Source organism: Zosterops lateralis, assembly GCF_965231275.1.
Source record: "Zosterops lateralis genome assembly, chromosome: 8".
NCBI lineage: Eukaryota > Metazoa > Chordata > Aves > Passeriformes > Zosteropidae > Zosterops > Zosterops lateralis.
In genome coordinates this window covers 33937517-33954658 of record NC_139768.1, presented here as the reverse complement: position 1 = coordinate 33954658, position 17142 = coordinate 33937517, and the positions used below count along the sequence as shown (strand labels likewise).

The 17142-nt window shown below is 43.9% G+C and overlaps 1 protein-coding gene across 2 annotated transcripts; it reads left to right on the top strand.

The window, feature by feature from the left end:
• The first annotated feature begins 1308 nt into the window (after window positions 1–1308).
• Window positions 1309–16836, top strand: TSPAN15 (tetraspanin 15). Of its 2 annotated transcripts, none has more exons than XM_083866931.1 (8): window positions 1309–1836; window positions 5715–5900; window positions 7778–7852; window positions 9563–9658; window positions 11224–11340; window positions 14154–14201; window positions 15594–15710; window positions 16010–16836. In XM_083866931.1, the coding sequence occupies exons 1-8, from the start codon at window positions 1741–1743 to the stop codon at window positions 16160–16162; spliced, it is 888 nt and encodes a 295-aa protein (XP_083723057.1). In that variant the 5' UTR covers window positions 1309–1740; the 3' UTR covers window positions 16163–16836. The 2 variants fall into 2 exon arrangements, with proteins under 2 accessions (XP_083723057.1, XP_083723058.1); XM_083866932.1 differs by lacking the exon at window positions 1309–1836 and adding an exon at window positions 1888–2066.
• Window positions 16837–17142: the final 306 nt, after the last annotated feature.

Here is a 17142-nt window from a genome sequence, read left to right as displayed (position 1 = left end):
ATGCTGTAATGAACAATCTGCCAGGCTCTTAATTGGAAAACTGCAGCCCTGTGCTGCACTGGGCTGAGGGGGAGAGAACACAACCATGTTGGACCCTCAGGCAGTTCATAACATCCTACTTTAACCACCTAAATATAATTGCTGCTAAATATAATTGCACCCAGAAACCTTGCCATTTGTATAGGCAAAGTCTGGCATTCAGGAAAAGAAATTATTGTCATGCAGTTTCATAACAGGAACTGTTATGTTCATAATTGTTTTGATACACTGACTCAGTCCTGAGGGAAAACAACAGGTAAATGGACACTCCTTTACTCAGCTTCCCCATCCAGCAGGATGTGCCCTGAATTTTTTGTGCAGGAATCAGCACAAAGGACAAGATAAGGCATTAAAAAAGTCCAAGCAGAACAATAAATTTAGTTAAATACTCAAACAAGGAAGATGCCTAAGTGACAAGAACATGCTTGGATGTGAATGACACCCATGAGACACAGAGACCATGTGACAGACACTTAATTCCCAGGAACTACATGTTATGGGATTTCCAGCCTGCATGCCATTGCTAAGTGTCAGAGGTATTTGCAAATCTCTCTGGAAATTGAAGTTGTTGATATTTTAGAGCATGAATGCTCTAGGACATTGTATTACAGTCAGAAACATTAGAGGTGAAGAGTTGTTCTTTTGCTGAGAGTGTCCTGGGCTAGATTGTTCTCCAGAAGCGGAGTGTAGCAGCACTGCAGGCGATAGCAATGGTACTTTTTGTAATGGAATTACCCAGGGATATTTTTTAGCCTTTAGAAATGAGATTTTGGTGAACTGTATGACCTGAAGAAATGATGTGTGCCTGAATGTTCACACAGTTTTTGTATGCAGCTCAGAGGTTTTCCAGTCTCTTTGCTAGGTAACTTAAGGATAAATGCCACCCGACTTCATCTCCTCTGACACCAGACACTGATATTCAGTGCCATCTGTCTCTGCTCCGGGCCAGGATGAAACAACCAACTCTGTGACAGTTGTCTGCCACTTTGTATGACTTTTTTTCCCCGAGGGAAAATAGCCCTTTTGTGGGACAGGAGTGCAGCACTGCAGGCTTGAAAGGGCTTATTTCATCCCGGAGGCATGAATGGCGTTTGCAGTTCATGATGGCAGTGTCAGACCCAACACGGACCCACTGTCACAGCAGCGGGTCGGGGAGGACCGCCGGTGCAGACACAAACCGCGGCCGGTGCCCTGGTAAATGCCCTGGTAACGCTTCCTCCCGCTGGTGTAGGGTGTATTCTGCTTTGCCATGGTTTTGGATGCTCGACCAAAAACCTGAGCGCCTATGCAGCGGCTTCCCACGGCCGTATTTTTGTCCCGCTTTAATGGCGATCACAGCGGTCTGGGGGATGCGTGCAGCGCTCCGGCGGCACTGCCAGATTCCTGTTGGAGCAGGCAGATCTATTTCTCCTGCCGCCCTCCGGCTGCGGGGCTAATCCCGACCGAGCGGCCGGGCCGAGGGAATTAAAAAAAAAAAAAAAAAAAAAAAAAAAAAAGCGAGGAGAAGAAGAAAAGACGCAGGGCGAAGCGGAGCCGGCCGGTCGCTCCCCGCGCTGCCCGTGCCGCCCCGCGGTGCCGGAAGCGGCGGCGGCCCCGGGCCCGCCCGGCGGGGCGGCCGCTCCCGGGCGCCGGGAAGGGGCGGAGGGCCCGGCGGGGCGGCGGCAGGTGCCGCGCAGGGAGAGAGGGAGGGAGGGAGAGAGGATGGCGGCGGGCGACCCGGAGCAGGCGCGGTACTGCGGGCGGCTCTCCTACCTGTGCCTCAAGCTCACCCTTATCACCTACTCCACCACGTTCTGGGTGAGCGACGCTCCGGGGGCGGCGGGCGCGGCTCGGAGCGGGAGTCCCGCAGCCCGGCCCCGCGGGGCCCCGGCTTTAGCAATAAATGGATGTTTCCGCGGCTGAGGTGGCGGCTCTCACGCCTTTGGTCGCGGGGGCAGCGCCCCGTGCTTGCCGAGGGACTGACAAACTGGTTTTGGCGGAGGGGGACGTGCAGGGGTTGGAAGTTTGGCAGGTGAAAATCCTTCATGGTGCGTATTAAAATGCAGCTCTGTCGTGCAGGGGAGGTGGGCAAAGAGCCTTTGCCCCACAGCGTCACTCCTCGGCGTGTTGGGTATGTGCTCTGCTGAGCCTGGGCAGGGTGAGGCTGACAGACTTTAGAGTTTACAGGGGTGTGGCACCTGCTGTCCTCATCCAGGTGTCTGGTAAAGCCAGAGAGTCCCAGCTGATGGGTCCGGACCACTGACTTCTGGCATGTGGTAAATCCACACCAGGCGCCCCCTGGGCTGGAAGGAGCCCCTGGGGCCCTTTGCAAGTGCTCTTTGTAAGCACCGTGATTTTTAAAGTTGCTTTTTTCAGGCTCTGGGATACTGGGGAGATGCTGCCTTCAAGTGGTGCTGATGTCAGAGGTGCAGGGTTTTTTCTAAATAGCTTTTTCACTTTAAATGCTGCTTAAGTTCTAGTTTGGCTGGTCTGTTTTTGTCTGACATGGTATTTACCAGTTGGGAGCATAACGTTTTGCTTTGCTGCGTGGGAGAAGAGGCTTAGATACACCAGCTTTGATATGAGTGTCAGATTCAACCATTGATTTAATGAACAAAGATTGACATGCAAAGTGTTCCGGTGTAATTCAGGCTTTTTGGGATCTTGGATATCTTTTGTCTGTCTTAGCAGACAAACCAACTCTTGGGTTTAGGCTCCTGATGCTCCCTGTGTTCCTCCACAGCTATTCTGCAGTTGTGAGTTTCGGAAAAGGGACATTCCAATTTGTTGTGTTATTTTTCAGACCCCTGTCCTGCAGTGTGTCCTTGGTGCTTGTTGTCTGCCCTGCGTTTCTGTCGGCAGCAAGGGCCCTTGCTGGTGGGATGTAAACATTCATCTGGTGGCAGAGAGAGGGCCCTCCTGAAACCATCCTTGGAGCGCCCGTGGAGGACAAAGCCTCTTTCAGGCAGCCTGAGCATTTTATTGACTCTTTGTAGTCACTTGCTCTGGATTTTCAATGCTCTGCCCTCGTTTATAAGCGAGAGCTTCCATTTGTTGGCTGTGCCAGGGAGATGGTTTGCTGTGGGAGAGGGAGGATGGGGGCTGTGACAGGGGGAAGGAAGGATGGGGAATGACAGGGAGTTGTTTTGGGAAGGCTGGGCAGCATCCTGCTGGCGCTGGGGCCGAGCACACGCCGGGTTGTGTGAGGCGTGTGGGCTTCGCTCGCGGAATTCTCCTTTATTCCCGCTTAGCAAAGCAGATCTCATCAGCTGTAAATGTCAGTCTCTTGGCTCTCTTCTCAGCACTGTTATTCTTGCTGAGTTTGTTGTTTTGATTTTTTTTTTTTCTTTAATCAGTGTAAATGGGAGTAAAGCTTGGCTGGGGGAGTATTTGCTTTCTTGAATATTGGATGGTTTGTGATGTTCTGCTGCTGTTTGGGGCTTTGCCCTGCTGGATGCTGAGTTCATCCCATTCCCTCCCTGCTGTTGCAGTTCCTCTGGTACATTACAAGAGGTGAAGTCTCAGATTTGAGTCCCCACCAGGAACTAAATACCAGCCTTATCCAAAGCAGAAAGGAAATTAAAGCATTGCTGTGAGTGTTGGAGGGGATGTTTCCTGCAGGCCTTGTGGTCTTCCCCTGTCTCCCAGGGCTTTTTAAAAACTAGCTGTCGCTGTAACTTTTCCAGACAACTTTTCTGCTGGTGAATGGGGCTGTAATATCATTTTCCTGCCCAGCTGAAACAAAATCCAGCATTTTAAACAGAAGGTGCTATTGTTGAGCTTTATTTAAGAGAAAGAACTGTAAATACAGGGTTAAAGCTTCTGCTTATAAATAAGTAAATAAATGCTTCTGCTTTCTCTTGGGAAAGCAGCTTCTGTGTATGCAAAAGCCCCAGAGAAATCCCCTGGTATTTGCTGGTGGATGCTCATTTAATGTGAGTTGGGGCAGTTAATTCTTCCTGTGCACACAGCTGGAATTGCCAAACTGGAGCTGTTGTGAAGGATGCAGGATATAAACAGCCCGTGATGTAAGGATTGTGTCTCCCACCCCCCCAGGCACAGGAAGGGAGAGCACAGATGGCACAGGAGACTCGGGTGGGATGGCTGCTGGGTCAGCACATCTGCTTGCCATGAGTAAATGCTGCTGTTGGCCTGATCACATTAAAGGTTTAAAAGATTTTTATTAAATGCTTAAGAAAATAGAAGCTTATGAAAGCGTAAATCTTGGAGGGCATGGGTTGAAGATATGTGTGTATGAAGATGCTATATGTATTTATATATATTAAGTTCTTAATGTAGGCAGTATCTTGTATTTTACTTACAGGCACCTTTTAGTCAAAAAACTCCCTGAAATTTCGTGCTCTGATGAGAAAACTGTGGTTAAGAAAAAGACATTTCAGTAAAAAGTTCTAGTCTTGAAACAACACTCTGCTGAAATTCTCATAATCCTGATCAAGCTTTAATACCTGTGGTATATGTCCAGGTTTGTTTTTGTGGGTTTTTAAAAAATTATTTATTTATTTATTTACTTTTAATATTTTTTTTTTTAAAGGGATCTACCAGGCAAGAGTTATTGCTGTTAATGGCACTTCAGTGTTTCCAGGAGAATCTGGTTTTGGGGTTATTCTCAATTTGGTCAATTTTTAAGTTGCTTTTTAAATAGCTTCAGTATATTTACTTTATATGGGTGAACCCTTCTGAGAATTTTCTCTCTTTAAATGACAAACTGGTGGCATTCCCTACATATTGTCCTTTGGTGTCCTTATTAATTTCTGTAGAAAATCAAGAACTTCCAGTAAGTTGCTATTTATTTTAAGATATCCCATAATTAAAAAAGTATTTCAACTGTTTGGCTCATGAGCTCATAACTCACATTGTGTGTCCCTCTATGTCTTTTGTGTCATATCCAAAATTAAGAAGTGAAATTAAAAATTTAGAAGTAAAATTAAGAAGCATTGGTGTGCAGAGAGCAGAGTCGTGTTTCCTGTGGAAATGTCAGGTCAGGAAAGGGGAGTGTTGTTTATCAGATTGCCAAAATGATTGATTGGTGTCTGGTCTCTTCCCTGACAATGTGTCTGGCTGGTGGAGTCAGCAGCAAAGTTTTTCCACTGCAATTTTTGTAATTAAGTATTGTGGGCTATTTTTTATTTTAATTAATTCAGCATAATTCAAAGTGATTTGCAGCACACCATAATTTTAATACCAAGTGATTTTGACTTAGCTAATTATTTTGATTGAAATATCTTTACCTTATTAAATTAAATATGTCCCTTTCTATTTCACATGTCAGCCTTATCTGGTAGTTTCTCAAGAAAGTGACATAATTTCAAAATTAATTTGGTTTTATTTTTAGTTTTTAATCTGGTGCCTTTCTCCTGATGGCAGGAGGAATGGAGGTAGAGGAAATATCTGACTGTCTTCACTGAGCCTGAACACAGTAGGAGTTGATATGAAGGGACAGATAGGCTGTTTGCAGACCAGCTGAGAAACTGTGTTCTGTTAGAGGCACATATACATATTTCTATATGTTTATACACACAGAGAGAAGGACAGACAGACTTCTGCTTTGGGTGTTTCATTGTTTATAATGAATCCTGAAGTGAGCAGTGATAGGCTCCTGTGTACTCACAACCTGTCATCTCTGTGTTTACTGGGAGAAGGAGTAACATCTGTGCTTTCCTCTGTTTCTCTTCCAGGTGATCGGAGCCCTCGTCCTCGCTGTTGGGATTTATGCAGAAATTGAAAGACAGAAATACAAAACTTTAGAAAGTGCCTTTCTAGCCCCAGCAATTATTTTAATACTTTTGGGCATTGTAATGTTCCTGGTATCCTTTGTGGGTGTACTGGCTTCTCTAAGAGACAATTTATGCCTTCTGCAAGCAGTAAGTGTTGGAATTTTTATTCCTAGTTTCTAAGGCTTGTTGCTTTTGCTTTTCACTATGTCCTCTAGATGTGAACCTAGAACTATGTCTGCACTGAAAATTTTTAACAAGGTTGCTTTTTTAAAACTTTCAGTTAAATCTGAGTTTAGTGGCTGTGGTACCTCCCTCAGGGAGCAGCAGCATTGGGTCTTGCCCCTGACATGACCAGCAAGGGTCTGAGCCCAGCGCTGGGAAAAGCAGCTTCCTAGCAGTTCAGGTGCTGTGGAAAATAACCAGGAATGTGAGTTATTATCAGTGGCTGTGTATCTTGTGCAAACTCAGCTGCTGACGTACCAGTTGATGCTGGCTGCTGGTTTAAACCCAGAGGAAGAAAGAGAAACCCTGGCTCAGGCTGATGTCCAGCATGGCTGGAGTCTGTCTGTCCTCCCCTGGGAAGTGGAATGTAGAGGGGAGATGGAGAAATGTGTGTTCAAAGTTAGACCTGGAGCTCGGGCCTTTGAGAGGAGGGCCCTGAGGGTGAAATGAAAGGGACAAGGTTTTTTCCCCCCGTGCCTCTGAAAAGGTGAATTTTAGGGAAATTCCTGGGTAATGCTACAGTTGCAGATGGAAGCTGCACATGAGAGTAATTAAAATTAAAGTGTGCAAACTTCATTTTCACCTACACAGAATCACACAGAGTTTGGGTTGGAAGGGACCTTTTAAAGGCTACCTAGTCCAACTCCCTTGCAATGAGCAGGGACACCTTCCACTTAGACCAGGTTGCTCAAAACCCAACCCAACCTGGCCTTGTCATGTCAGTTCAGTCTAACAAAATGCTAAATATGTGGTTTGTTATGGAGGGCAAAGCCAGAAATAACCATGGATTTTGAGGTTATACTGGAATTTTACTGAGAGTCCCTCCTTAGGCTTCTTTCCCACTGAGCATGGTGGTGTGTCAGATGCCAGGAACATTTTCTGTTCCTGTTCTGGTAGCAAACCCAGCTGGGTATTCAACAAAGCAAGTCCCTGATGCCAGCTTCCCAGGCTGATTCCAGATTTAGCAGGAGAAAAGATACCTGTCTGGTGAATTCCTGACACTGTCACTGAGCGCACAGGAGTTAAAGCAGCTTTCAGAGGAGAGCATTAGGGATTATTTTCAGACAAGGGATCATAAAACTTCAAGTTCACTGTTATACAGCAGACCTAAATTCACTTAACACCCATCTTTTATGCCTGAAGGGTTGGAAAAACATTTCAAGTACTGACATGCTGTAGCTCTCTCACAGTGCAAAAGATTTCTTCATATTTTTCACATTTTGCACATGTTTTGATGGGCAATCATGGATGCACATGTGGTTGTGTGTGAGTGCATTTGTGAGCAAATGAATGTGGGAAGTAACACATGAAAAGGTACCAAGCTTGGAATTTTGCTTTGATATATCACTGGCAGTGTAGTAGAAGGTGGTTTGGATTATTTTAAGGTGTGCTGCTTTATGCACTAATTGAAAGCTAACAGATAAGCACTGGTTTTGTAGGAAGCATAAAAACATGAAGTGTGGTGTGGTTTGTAACAGTCCATCAATATGCTGCTCTGAGATGCTGTTGTGGAAAGGAATATCTTGGCAGGATAATTACATCTCATGGTTTTAAGTCCGTTCAGAGCAGAAAAATAGTGTGCTTGCCAATTGGGCAAAACTCAGAATAATTTTAGTGAGGAAAAAAGACTTTTTTGTGACATTGACAGTTTTATAAGAGCAAACCTATAATTTTCTATTTTCCTTTAAAATGCCGTGCTGATAGCCAAGTGCATTGGCAATTGAAAGCTAGACTTAAGGGCGCTAACTGAAGGAGTAATTGGAGTTCTGTCTAATGACTTGCTTGCACTTGTTTTCCTGCAGTTCATGTACATCCTTGGTATCTGCTTGCTGATTGAACTGACAGGTGGAGTGGTGGCCCTGATCTTCAGGAACCAGGTGAGCTGCTTGCTTCAGGTTTTGATATGATTCAGCTCTGCTAAATAACAGCTGTTGTCACCTGAGCACTCATTAATGGCAGTCTGAAGACAGGGCCAGGCTTTTCAGGGTTCAGTGGTGGGGTTTGCCACCATTCCGGAGACAAATTCCAGGTTAATAAACTTGGAGACGATCTGGTGACTACAAATGTGCAATGCAGGCAAAATGAGTTTCCAGCTCTCCATGTATGACAAAATGCTTTCTTCTGTTCTGCCATCTGGGTCTGACTGCTAATTTGGGAAGTTTCCAGATGGATTTGGAGACTGTTGTTTTTTAGTGGCCCAAATGTTTTGCCTCAGTTAAAGGACAGCTCTTCCCTGCCCACATCCGTAAGCAACATAAAAAAATTTCTACAGGAGATTCCATCATTGACAAGCATGCTGTAACTGTATTCAACCCTTGACTTTTCTGCACAGAAAGCAGCAGACTATTTTTTTCAGTTAGAAATGCTTTAAAACGTAAATGTATTCACTGTGGCAAGTACTAGATGTCTGTAGATGTCTGTGCTTTGATTTATAGCAGTCCCTACACATAGGGGCAGATTTCTTCCCTTGTTTTTCAAGGTTAGTGGAGAATTTTGGTTTAGTAGGGGGAGAACAAAAATGTATTCATGGAAGCTTAGGGTAGTAGCCTCTATTTAAGTCCTGTTTGTTTTGCATGTTATGTGCATTTTTCCTGTTTCTTTCTTTACTTCCTTTTCAAATCTGTAGAGTCTAAATGAGGTTCTTGACCAGTTTGGAGGGTCCTGTATTATTTTTCATCACTGATGTGATAATCGTTTTTGTTCTGGTTAGTTTGTAAGTGTTGCAGTTCGTAACACTGAGAAGATGAGTGGGTGTATTTCAGGTTCTCTGACCTGTAAGGCTTTAACTTTGTCCATTTCAGCAGCTGAATTGAAAGGAAAGTTGTTACATTCTGGTTGTGATTAGTCCCCGGTTTTGCTGTGCTTAGAGTGCGCTGGATCTTGAAAACAAAATACTACTTTTTTTCTTTTTTCTCATCTTCTGGACTTTAAAAACACTTTGTTGTTTAATTTCTAATACATCGTGCTGAGGAGATACCATTTTATATCTGCCATTGCCCCAGTCCCATATTTCTCAAAACAACCACTGTAAAACATACAGATAGACCTTTTATTCCACTCCATGTGGAATAAAGCTCTCTATTGGCAATTACAGACTCTTTGGAAAATCAAATTAGTGGAAAATTCTTGGAAAATCAAATTCATGGACGGTGGTGACACAGTCAAGTTGTGTTGCTCAGGGCGTGGTGCAGACCATGGTGCCAAGATCCAGCACTCAAACCCACTGCTCTGGCATCCAGAAGATGATGAGGGTCCCCAGTGACAGGGATCCTGCCTGGAGATAACAGGACCATTTCTAGGAGATGCTTGGAGAGTCTCAGCAGTGAGAGGTGCTGCACTTCCCAGCCCACACCCAGCAGTGAGGCTGCTTCCATAGAGGAGAGCAGATGGTTGGTCCCTGCAGGTCTGTGCTAAATTTTGTTTTTAATGAGTGTTTTGGTTTTTTCTCTTAAAAAAAAGAAAAAAAAAAAGCCTTTTCTTTTGTGCTCATCAGTTATAGTTGTCATTTTAACCTGCTCTTCTAATTCTGTTCCAGCCCGTCTGCCCATTGTGCAACCCATGAATCTTGTTTTCCTTTTGCTTTCTAGACAATCAAATTTCTGAATGATAACATTAGAAGAGGAATTGAGAATTATTATGATGATTTAGATTTCAAGAACATCATGGATTCTGTTCAAAAACAGGTTTGTTGTTTGTTTTTTTTTTTCCTCTTGGACTAACTCAGCAACAGCTTTGAGTTTTTCCAGTGATGTGACAATCAAGTTGTTACAGATGAGGGGGATGGGATCTTGTGTGTCATCTCTTATGGTGTTCCTGCTGAATTAATCCAGAATTCCAGCTGGCATTTAAAACCCTCTTACATCACTGCAAGAAGAGAGGGCCAAAATGCAGCTTTTTCCTTGGCATGTGCAATTCAAATGCTCAAGGTCAGATCCTACAAACCTGTAGGTTTTAAGTGGCCCCACAGCCGGATTCAGATGAATTCAGCCTAAATTCCACCCATGGCCTTGCACTCAACGTTTCTGCTGGCTGGTCCAAGAGATTGAGACTGAGAAGCATCTTGTTAACAGGAGGCTTTGGATAAAGAGAAATGAGGTGGCATTTAGGCTGCTACAGCCTGGGCCTTTGTGTGGCTGCTCCAGGGCATGCACAGAGCTCTTTTAACAAGGTGGTTATTGGAAGGAAATACCAATGGGAGAGTATTTACCTGTAATTAAAAATCAGAGACTGTAGTGAGCCCAGCTGAGCATGACTTAATGGTGTTGACTCACAGCCTTTTTTTTTTTTTTAATAAGGCTGGTCTGTTGAAATGTTTATTGGGCTATTGAAGAGTTCTGCCATGCAGTTCAGAGACTGTAGAAGAAGCAAAAAGTGTTCAGAAATGTGATGTCAGGGCCCATGTGATGACTGTGACTGTGCCAAGTAATGGTTATTAAGAAAATTGACTTAGGAAGTGATACTAGTGATTCTAGGACATCGTTATGGAGATGGCAGCCTGCTTTGAAAAACAAAGTTAGCATGGAAAGTGTGTCAAAAGCAGACCATCCTGAGGAAATTTTGTCATTAGACTTCATAATGCTCTAAAGTTTCCATGCACTGCCCAAAGTTATGGATACATACACATTGGTGATTAAATGAACTCCTCCTTTTCCCTTCGTTTAAATTATAAAGTGAATATTTATATTAAGTCAGTGTAAACTTACAGTGTCTGTTTGCAGCTTTCAGTTCTTCTAAATTACACCCACAGTATTTTGGTGACATTAATTTATGCCTTAGAGCAAGTCTTTTGTCTTTCAGATCCAATTGGAAATGCAGTCATAATCCTTAGAACAACTGCAGAGGTAGATTACAGGTCAAGATAGAGTCAATGTAAAAATACTGTTTAATGATGTCCAGAGCTGGAAGGATAATTTTTCAACTCAGAAAAGATGGGAGGTGGAAGTTAGCACCAAGTGCTTTGCTCTGGCACCCTGGTTCAATGAGTGACAGAGGAATGTTACCGATATCTTTAATTCTTTAAAATTGTATTTATCATACACATTCATATGTGGTTTGCTGATAAAATGACAAAATTTTTGGTCACTCAGGGCTTTTAAAATTGTTTTATTCTTACTTTGTTTTCTACTTGTTCAAAGAGTTTAAGGTGCAATTTTTTTTTTCTCCTTTTTGAACGATAGAACCATTTAGGTTAGAGAAGACCTTTTTGCGATCATTGAGTTTTGTGTCTTTTTGGGTTTCTTTTTTCCAGTTTAAGTGCTGTGGTGGGGAAGATTATAGAGATTGGTCCCAAAATGTGTACCACAGCTGTGCAGCTCCAGGACCACTGGCTTGTGGCGTGCCCTACACTTGCTGCATCAGGAATAAGGTAAGTCCTGGCATCTCAGCATCACTGGTGTTGCCTTAAAAAGGTACCTGACTTTAGGTAGTTTGGGGTAAGAAGTGAGGGAAAATGGGTCCTTTACTCCCCAGTGAATCCGTGGGACTTGACAGCTTGAAAGGGAGAAAATAATGGATTAGATGTGTTGGCTGTGGTCCATTTTACTGACCCACTCCCCAGCCCCAGAAGGGATGCTGGGAACTCCATTAATCTCATGGCTCTCCTGAACCAGAGCTGCTTGAAATTCAGTTTTTCTGGTGTTTTCCTCAGGGTCTGCTTCTCCAGCTTTGCCAGGAAGCTTGGGACCTGGTGGCTTCTGTGTCTGGGGGTCAGAGGGATGTGCTCCAGCTGCTGTGTGAATTAAAAACCAGAATGACTTTGTCATCTCCAGAATAATTCAAAAATGTGGGCAACTGACCTCAGGGTCAGGGCTTGTTGTGGGCACAGGTCTGCCTCAACTGATCCTTGAAAACTACTGCCTCTAAAATCCTGGAAGGACTGGAGTCAACCAGTTTCTCAGCCTATGATGAACTGGTACTAACTGGTGCTGACAGCATTAGGAGCAGGTGTTGATTTTCATGCAAATGTGCTTTAATTAATTCTATAATTCAGTGCTCTTCGTTTGAGGGATACATGCAATACTGAATTTGAAAAAGAACTATTCCTCAACTACTCCAGTACAAGCAGTCCCTGCTTCACTGGGTTTTGGTCTCTAGTCTGAACACAAGGCAGAGATTGGGTGTGTTTAAGAGCAGAGCTCAGGATGGATATCCTGCTGCTGCCTGGTTTGGGCTGCCCTTTAACATCTGCCTTGAGCATGGCTGTTTAATTAAAAGAAAGGAAAAACAGATGCAATGGTTGTGTCAGTAATCCTGCTAGGTGTTGCTGAGAAATATCTGTCATAGGAAAGCGTTTATTATGTGTGCTTACACATTTTTGGTGTGTGGGAATGGCTCTGTTTAAATCTGTGATGAGCTTTGATTTATTCTCAGAAACCAAAGCTGAACAGTTATGCTTTGAGTCCTCGGTGTTTGAGAGAAAGAATTTGCAGCTGGATGGAGCAGAACAACTCAGGATTTTGACTTCAGGAAAGGGAAAGCACTGTAACAAAAACTTCTCCAGGGAAAAATGGGGAGTATATTCTCCATGAGCTTCACTGACAGCTGGGGAGGGAGGACATTAGGCTGCTTGTAGCCTGTCAAGTGTTAAGGTCAGGGAAGATAATTGAAAGGCAGGGAGAAGCCCCAAACTGAAGTGTGGTTCCTCCAGGTGCTGCAGCAGGTGAGGGCTCGTGGCTCTGCAGCAAGGAGATGCTGTTGCTGTGCTGTGCAGTCTGGGCACAGTAACACCAGCACCAGGGCTGTGCATGGCTGCCTCGGGGAAGAAACAGCCAGAATATGCATCAATCTTGTGTGTTTGACAAATCCTTCCAAATACAGGCTGGTTTCTGTTCTGGAAAGCTGCAGATATGGTTTGTGATTACTCATTGGCTTTGTAGTCATGGAAAACTCCCGCTAATGTTGGTGCCTGGATTCTGATCTTCTGTAAAAGCCTTCTGCTAACACCAGCCAGCTCATCCTGGGGGGGCTCTGAAGGAACTATGTTTAAGTCAAATTATTTATTAGCAATTTACACTAGTGTAGCAGATAGAACTTAGTCCCAAATGCCTTTAATCCTCTGTTTCCAATGTGTTTATCTCCTCTGTGTACATTTTCTTATGCCATGATGTCCTGTCAGCAAATTCTGTGTTTAAAGTTATATGAGGGGACTGCCTTCCTTGTGGTCACATATTCTGGGAGTCATCACGTGTGGGTTGGTCAGGCTTCAACAGTTTTGGGAACATGAGATCACTCACAGCCAGTACAACACACTGCTGCCTAATATTGATACTGACTTCCAAGTGTATTTATTACATGTGGTTGGCAGGTGGGTACCCCACACAGTTTCCCAACAGCCCTGTGGAATAGTCCAAGCCTTTCCTTCTAGGAATGTGCTGAACCTTGTTTGTCAGACAGTTGTGCATTCAAGGTGAGATCCCAGCTTTTTGGGGGGCTTAAAAAGTTCCCTTTTTCCTCCATGTCTTTGGCTTTGTTCACTGCTTCCTTTGATGCCAGTGGGTTTTTACATTGGATGGTTTCTAAGTGAAGGACAGTATTTTCAGGTTGGCTTTTCCAGCCTTTCTAGGTAGAACCTTGAAACCCACAGAACACACAGATGGCTACAGGAAATGTGTTAGTAATCTGTGGTGAATGCAAGAACTCAGTCTCTTTTGAATATATGGGGTTTATATTCATGTATATAATAGTATTGTATGAATATTGTAAGGAATTTAGTCTTGCAAAAAGCATTCGTAGTATTGGAAGTTATTTGAAACTGAAGGTATTTCTGAGTTTAAATTTGTCATCATCTTGGCATGAAGGCTGTGTTAACCCCTGGTTTTAGTAATAAGTTGTGTTAAATTATTAAGGCTTTAAGAGGAGGTCCAGCTGTTCATTCCGTGGAAACAGCTGTGTCACACAGCTCTGTCACAGCTCATGTTATTTGCTGGTGCCACCCTGGTTTTGTTGGATAGAAATGGTTCACATGGTTCTTGTGACACACTGACAATACTCATTCCTCTAAAATCACATAGAGCTCTAACTAAATCTGACACTGGGGCTGCTGGGATAAACTGGTGTTGGATTGGAAAATAATCCTGTCATTGCTTCTATAAGAGCTGGGTGAGCACAGAGTAAAAATAATATTTTTGTGATTTTTTTGCAGTTTCCTGGTGCAGTTCATAAATTTTGTTTTCTTTTCAGACAGACATTATCAACACCATGTGTGGATACAAAACCATTGATCAAGAGGTAACAAAATCAGTGCCCACCCTATCATGGCAGAGGGTGCTGCTTCTCTGCATTTTTCTTTTGTGTGTTATAAAAGTGTTTTAGCTGTGTGCTTTAATCTGCCAGACACTTAAATCAGCAATTAAAATGGTTCTTTTTTTCTGGAATAATTTCCATATATGAGGAAAATCTAATCTTGTTTGATGTTTGTGTCTTCCTTTCTTTGCATATTCCATGATTCCTTGTTTGTTGACAACTTCCCCTAGCTAATTGCACAATTAATGCATAAAAAGCTGCTTTCAAAATTCAAAGCAGTGACTTGAGTTGGGGAAAGCTTTTAGTACCTAAAAGCCAAAGTTTCTCACTGAGTAAAACTGGCATTGATAAAAGCCAACTTAACTGTTTTCCAGTATTTTATACCCCAGGAGTGGGTGTGTTTTATTTTGAAGCCTGTGATAGTATTCCTGGAAAAGCAGTGGGACTTCCCTGGTTGTGTTGGCCGCCTCCTCCTCTCTCCAGGAGTGGGATGGGGCCTCCTCCTTCAGCCTTCCCTTTGGGAACAGCCCCAGTGACTCCAGAGGAGGAGAGACTGCCGGCTCAAGGCAGTAATTGCAGAGTAATTAAGAAGGGAAATCGGTAATTGGATCTGCCTTGAGTTCTCCACTCCTGGCTTTGGAGTGCTGGGGCGAGGCAGGGCGAGGGGCCGGTCTGAAAAAACTCCTCTCCCTAGCTCATTTGAGGCACTTGGAGCACAATGCCAGCCTCGGTTGTTGGTTTTTGGGATTACCGGTTATCTTTAAATACAACTTATGTTCGTTTAGATTCATTGATTTGTGGCTTAATCACCTGAACGCTCCAGCCGGGCTCTAACACGGAGCACTTCAGCATATGCTTAACTTTACCCCATTCATCTGCTTAGGACCCTCTGAAGCCTCAAGTGCTTTCTATATTATGGGTTGGGGGTCACAGAGCACCACAGCTTGCAGGACTCAATCCGAAATCCTCTTGTTCCTCTCCTCTTTAGGGTCTTTTTGCAAAGCACTTGGTCCACAATTTGTATTTTTCCACTGTTGTATATTCAACTTGGAAGCGGAGATGAAAGCTAAAGAGAGACTTCTCTGCTTTCCGAGTGGTCTTAAATGAGAATTGGGTACATTTCTTGTTGAAAAATAGCTGCAACAAACAGATTTTAGACAATTAAATAACTTACTCAGGTGTACCATAACTTTTGAAAACTAGAGTAATTTGTTGAGGTGTGGACCAGCTTAAACAACAGAAGGAAGAGTTACTGATGGGGTCTTTGTTAAACTCAGTGGGTTTAAAGAGCTGGGAAGGCAAAGCAAATCTGCCTCCCTGAGTTGTATCACACACCAGGGGAACTGCCTGCTGAACCCTTTCTCTGATATTTTGCAGCGCTTGAGTGTTCAGCATGTCATCTACATCCGAGGGTGCACGAATGCTGTGCTCATTTGGTTTTTGGACAACTACACCATCATGGCTGGCGTGCTGCTGGGCATATTGCTGCCCCAGGTAAGAGAGGGCCGCTGTGTGAACATCTGATCTGCTGCTAGGTGAAACCTCATTTGACTGTAATCATAATTTTCTTCTCTCATGTAATGTAACTGGTAAGCTGAGGTGGCATTCTGGTAATTTAGTAGCATCACTGTGATATGTTGCAGGGTTTGGTGAGGTAATTCGCTTTTGCTTGGGGTGGGTTGTGGATTTGTTTTTGGTTTTTTTGAGTCCTCCCCTAGCTATGACAACTTTCTAATGCTCCAGTGAGATAAGCTGAGTGTGCTGTCTGACTGTGGCTGCCCTTCCCCTGACAGTTCCTGGGGGTGCTGCTATCCCTGCTGTACATCACCCGGGTGGAGGACATCATCATGGAGCACAAGCTGACTGAGAGCTTCTTCGGGGAGGTGCGGCACAGGGCTGCCCCCGAGTCCTCCGGGGCCGGCTGCTGCATGTGCTACCCGGGCTGACTCGGAGAGCCCCAAAGGCAGCCAAACCAGGCAAACCCAGCAGCTTTGGGCCGGGCCACCTGTTCCACACTCTGGGGGTGGTGAAGCAGCCGGCGCTGTGTGTGACCAGGACACACCGGAGAGGCCCCGGGACTGCCGGAGGGTTGGTTGGGTGTGTGGATCATTAAATCTCCTTCTGAGTGATTGCTGACTGATAACCCGGCCAGGGGGAACCGGAGAAGATTTGAGCGTCGATTTCTAGGAAGTGTCTTTGCATCGTATTTAAGTGTTTGTCCTTTTCCAAGTTTATTTTCTTACTCCTTCCAGAGAGATTTCTTACTGATCGACATGGTGAATATTAAACGTGTGTTTAATAATGGGGTTTTATGCTAATGGTGGTGAATTTACTGACAATAATGGATGTGATGCTGATCGCTTTCATTGCTCAGTCTTCTGTGCCTTTTAATAATGGGCCAAATGCCAATGTCAAATCAGTCAGGTAATGCTTGATCTATTTTTTAATGCAGTTTATTACTGTCTGGCTTTTGTATAAACTTACAGGATGTTTGAGTCTTGGATGTACTGTATTTTCCCCTTTAGTAAATTAACTAGGTGATTTATGACTTCATATTTTTTTGGACTTCTGTATGTCAACATGTTTCTAAAATTTACTGTTGAAATAAAATCAATGAGTCGTTTTTCTTAAAGCACACGGGTTTTATTTAAAATTATTTTTATTTTCTTACGTAAGTTAAGCCTGTCCCTCAAATGCTGAATCAAAAGGCAGAAGTAGCAAGAGCTGTGATCCTGGCTTGGGTGCTGCCTGCTTGGGGTTTTGGAGGGTCACTGAACATCTGTGCCTCCCCTGCTTCTCCACCAAGAGCTCTGGGGTTTTGTTGGTTTTCCTTTGTCCTGAGCTTTTCTCTGCAGTCTCTCCAGGCCCAGCCAGGCCTGCAGGCAAAATGCAAAACCTAATTATCATAATATTTCAATTAAACCAA

What these genes read in the sequence shown, in the direction of transcription:
- TSPAN15 (XM_083866931.1), top strand. Translation starts at nt 1,741, where the DNA reads ATGGCGGCGGGCGACCCGGAGCAGGCGCGGTACTGCGGGCGGCTCTCC. An exon ending in CCCTGATCTTCAGGAACCAG is followed by an intron (nt 7,853 to 9,562) that starts GTGAGCTGCTTG and finishes TTTGCTTTCTAG; the next exon opens with ACAATCAAATTTCTGAATGA. An exon ending in TGGGCATATTGCTGCCCCAG is followed by an intron (nt 15,711 to 16,009) that starts GTAAGAGAGGGC and finishes TTCCCCTGACAG; the next exon opens with TTCCTGGGGGTGCTGCTATC.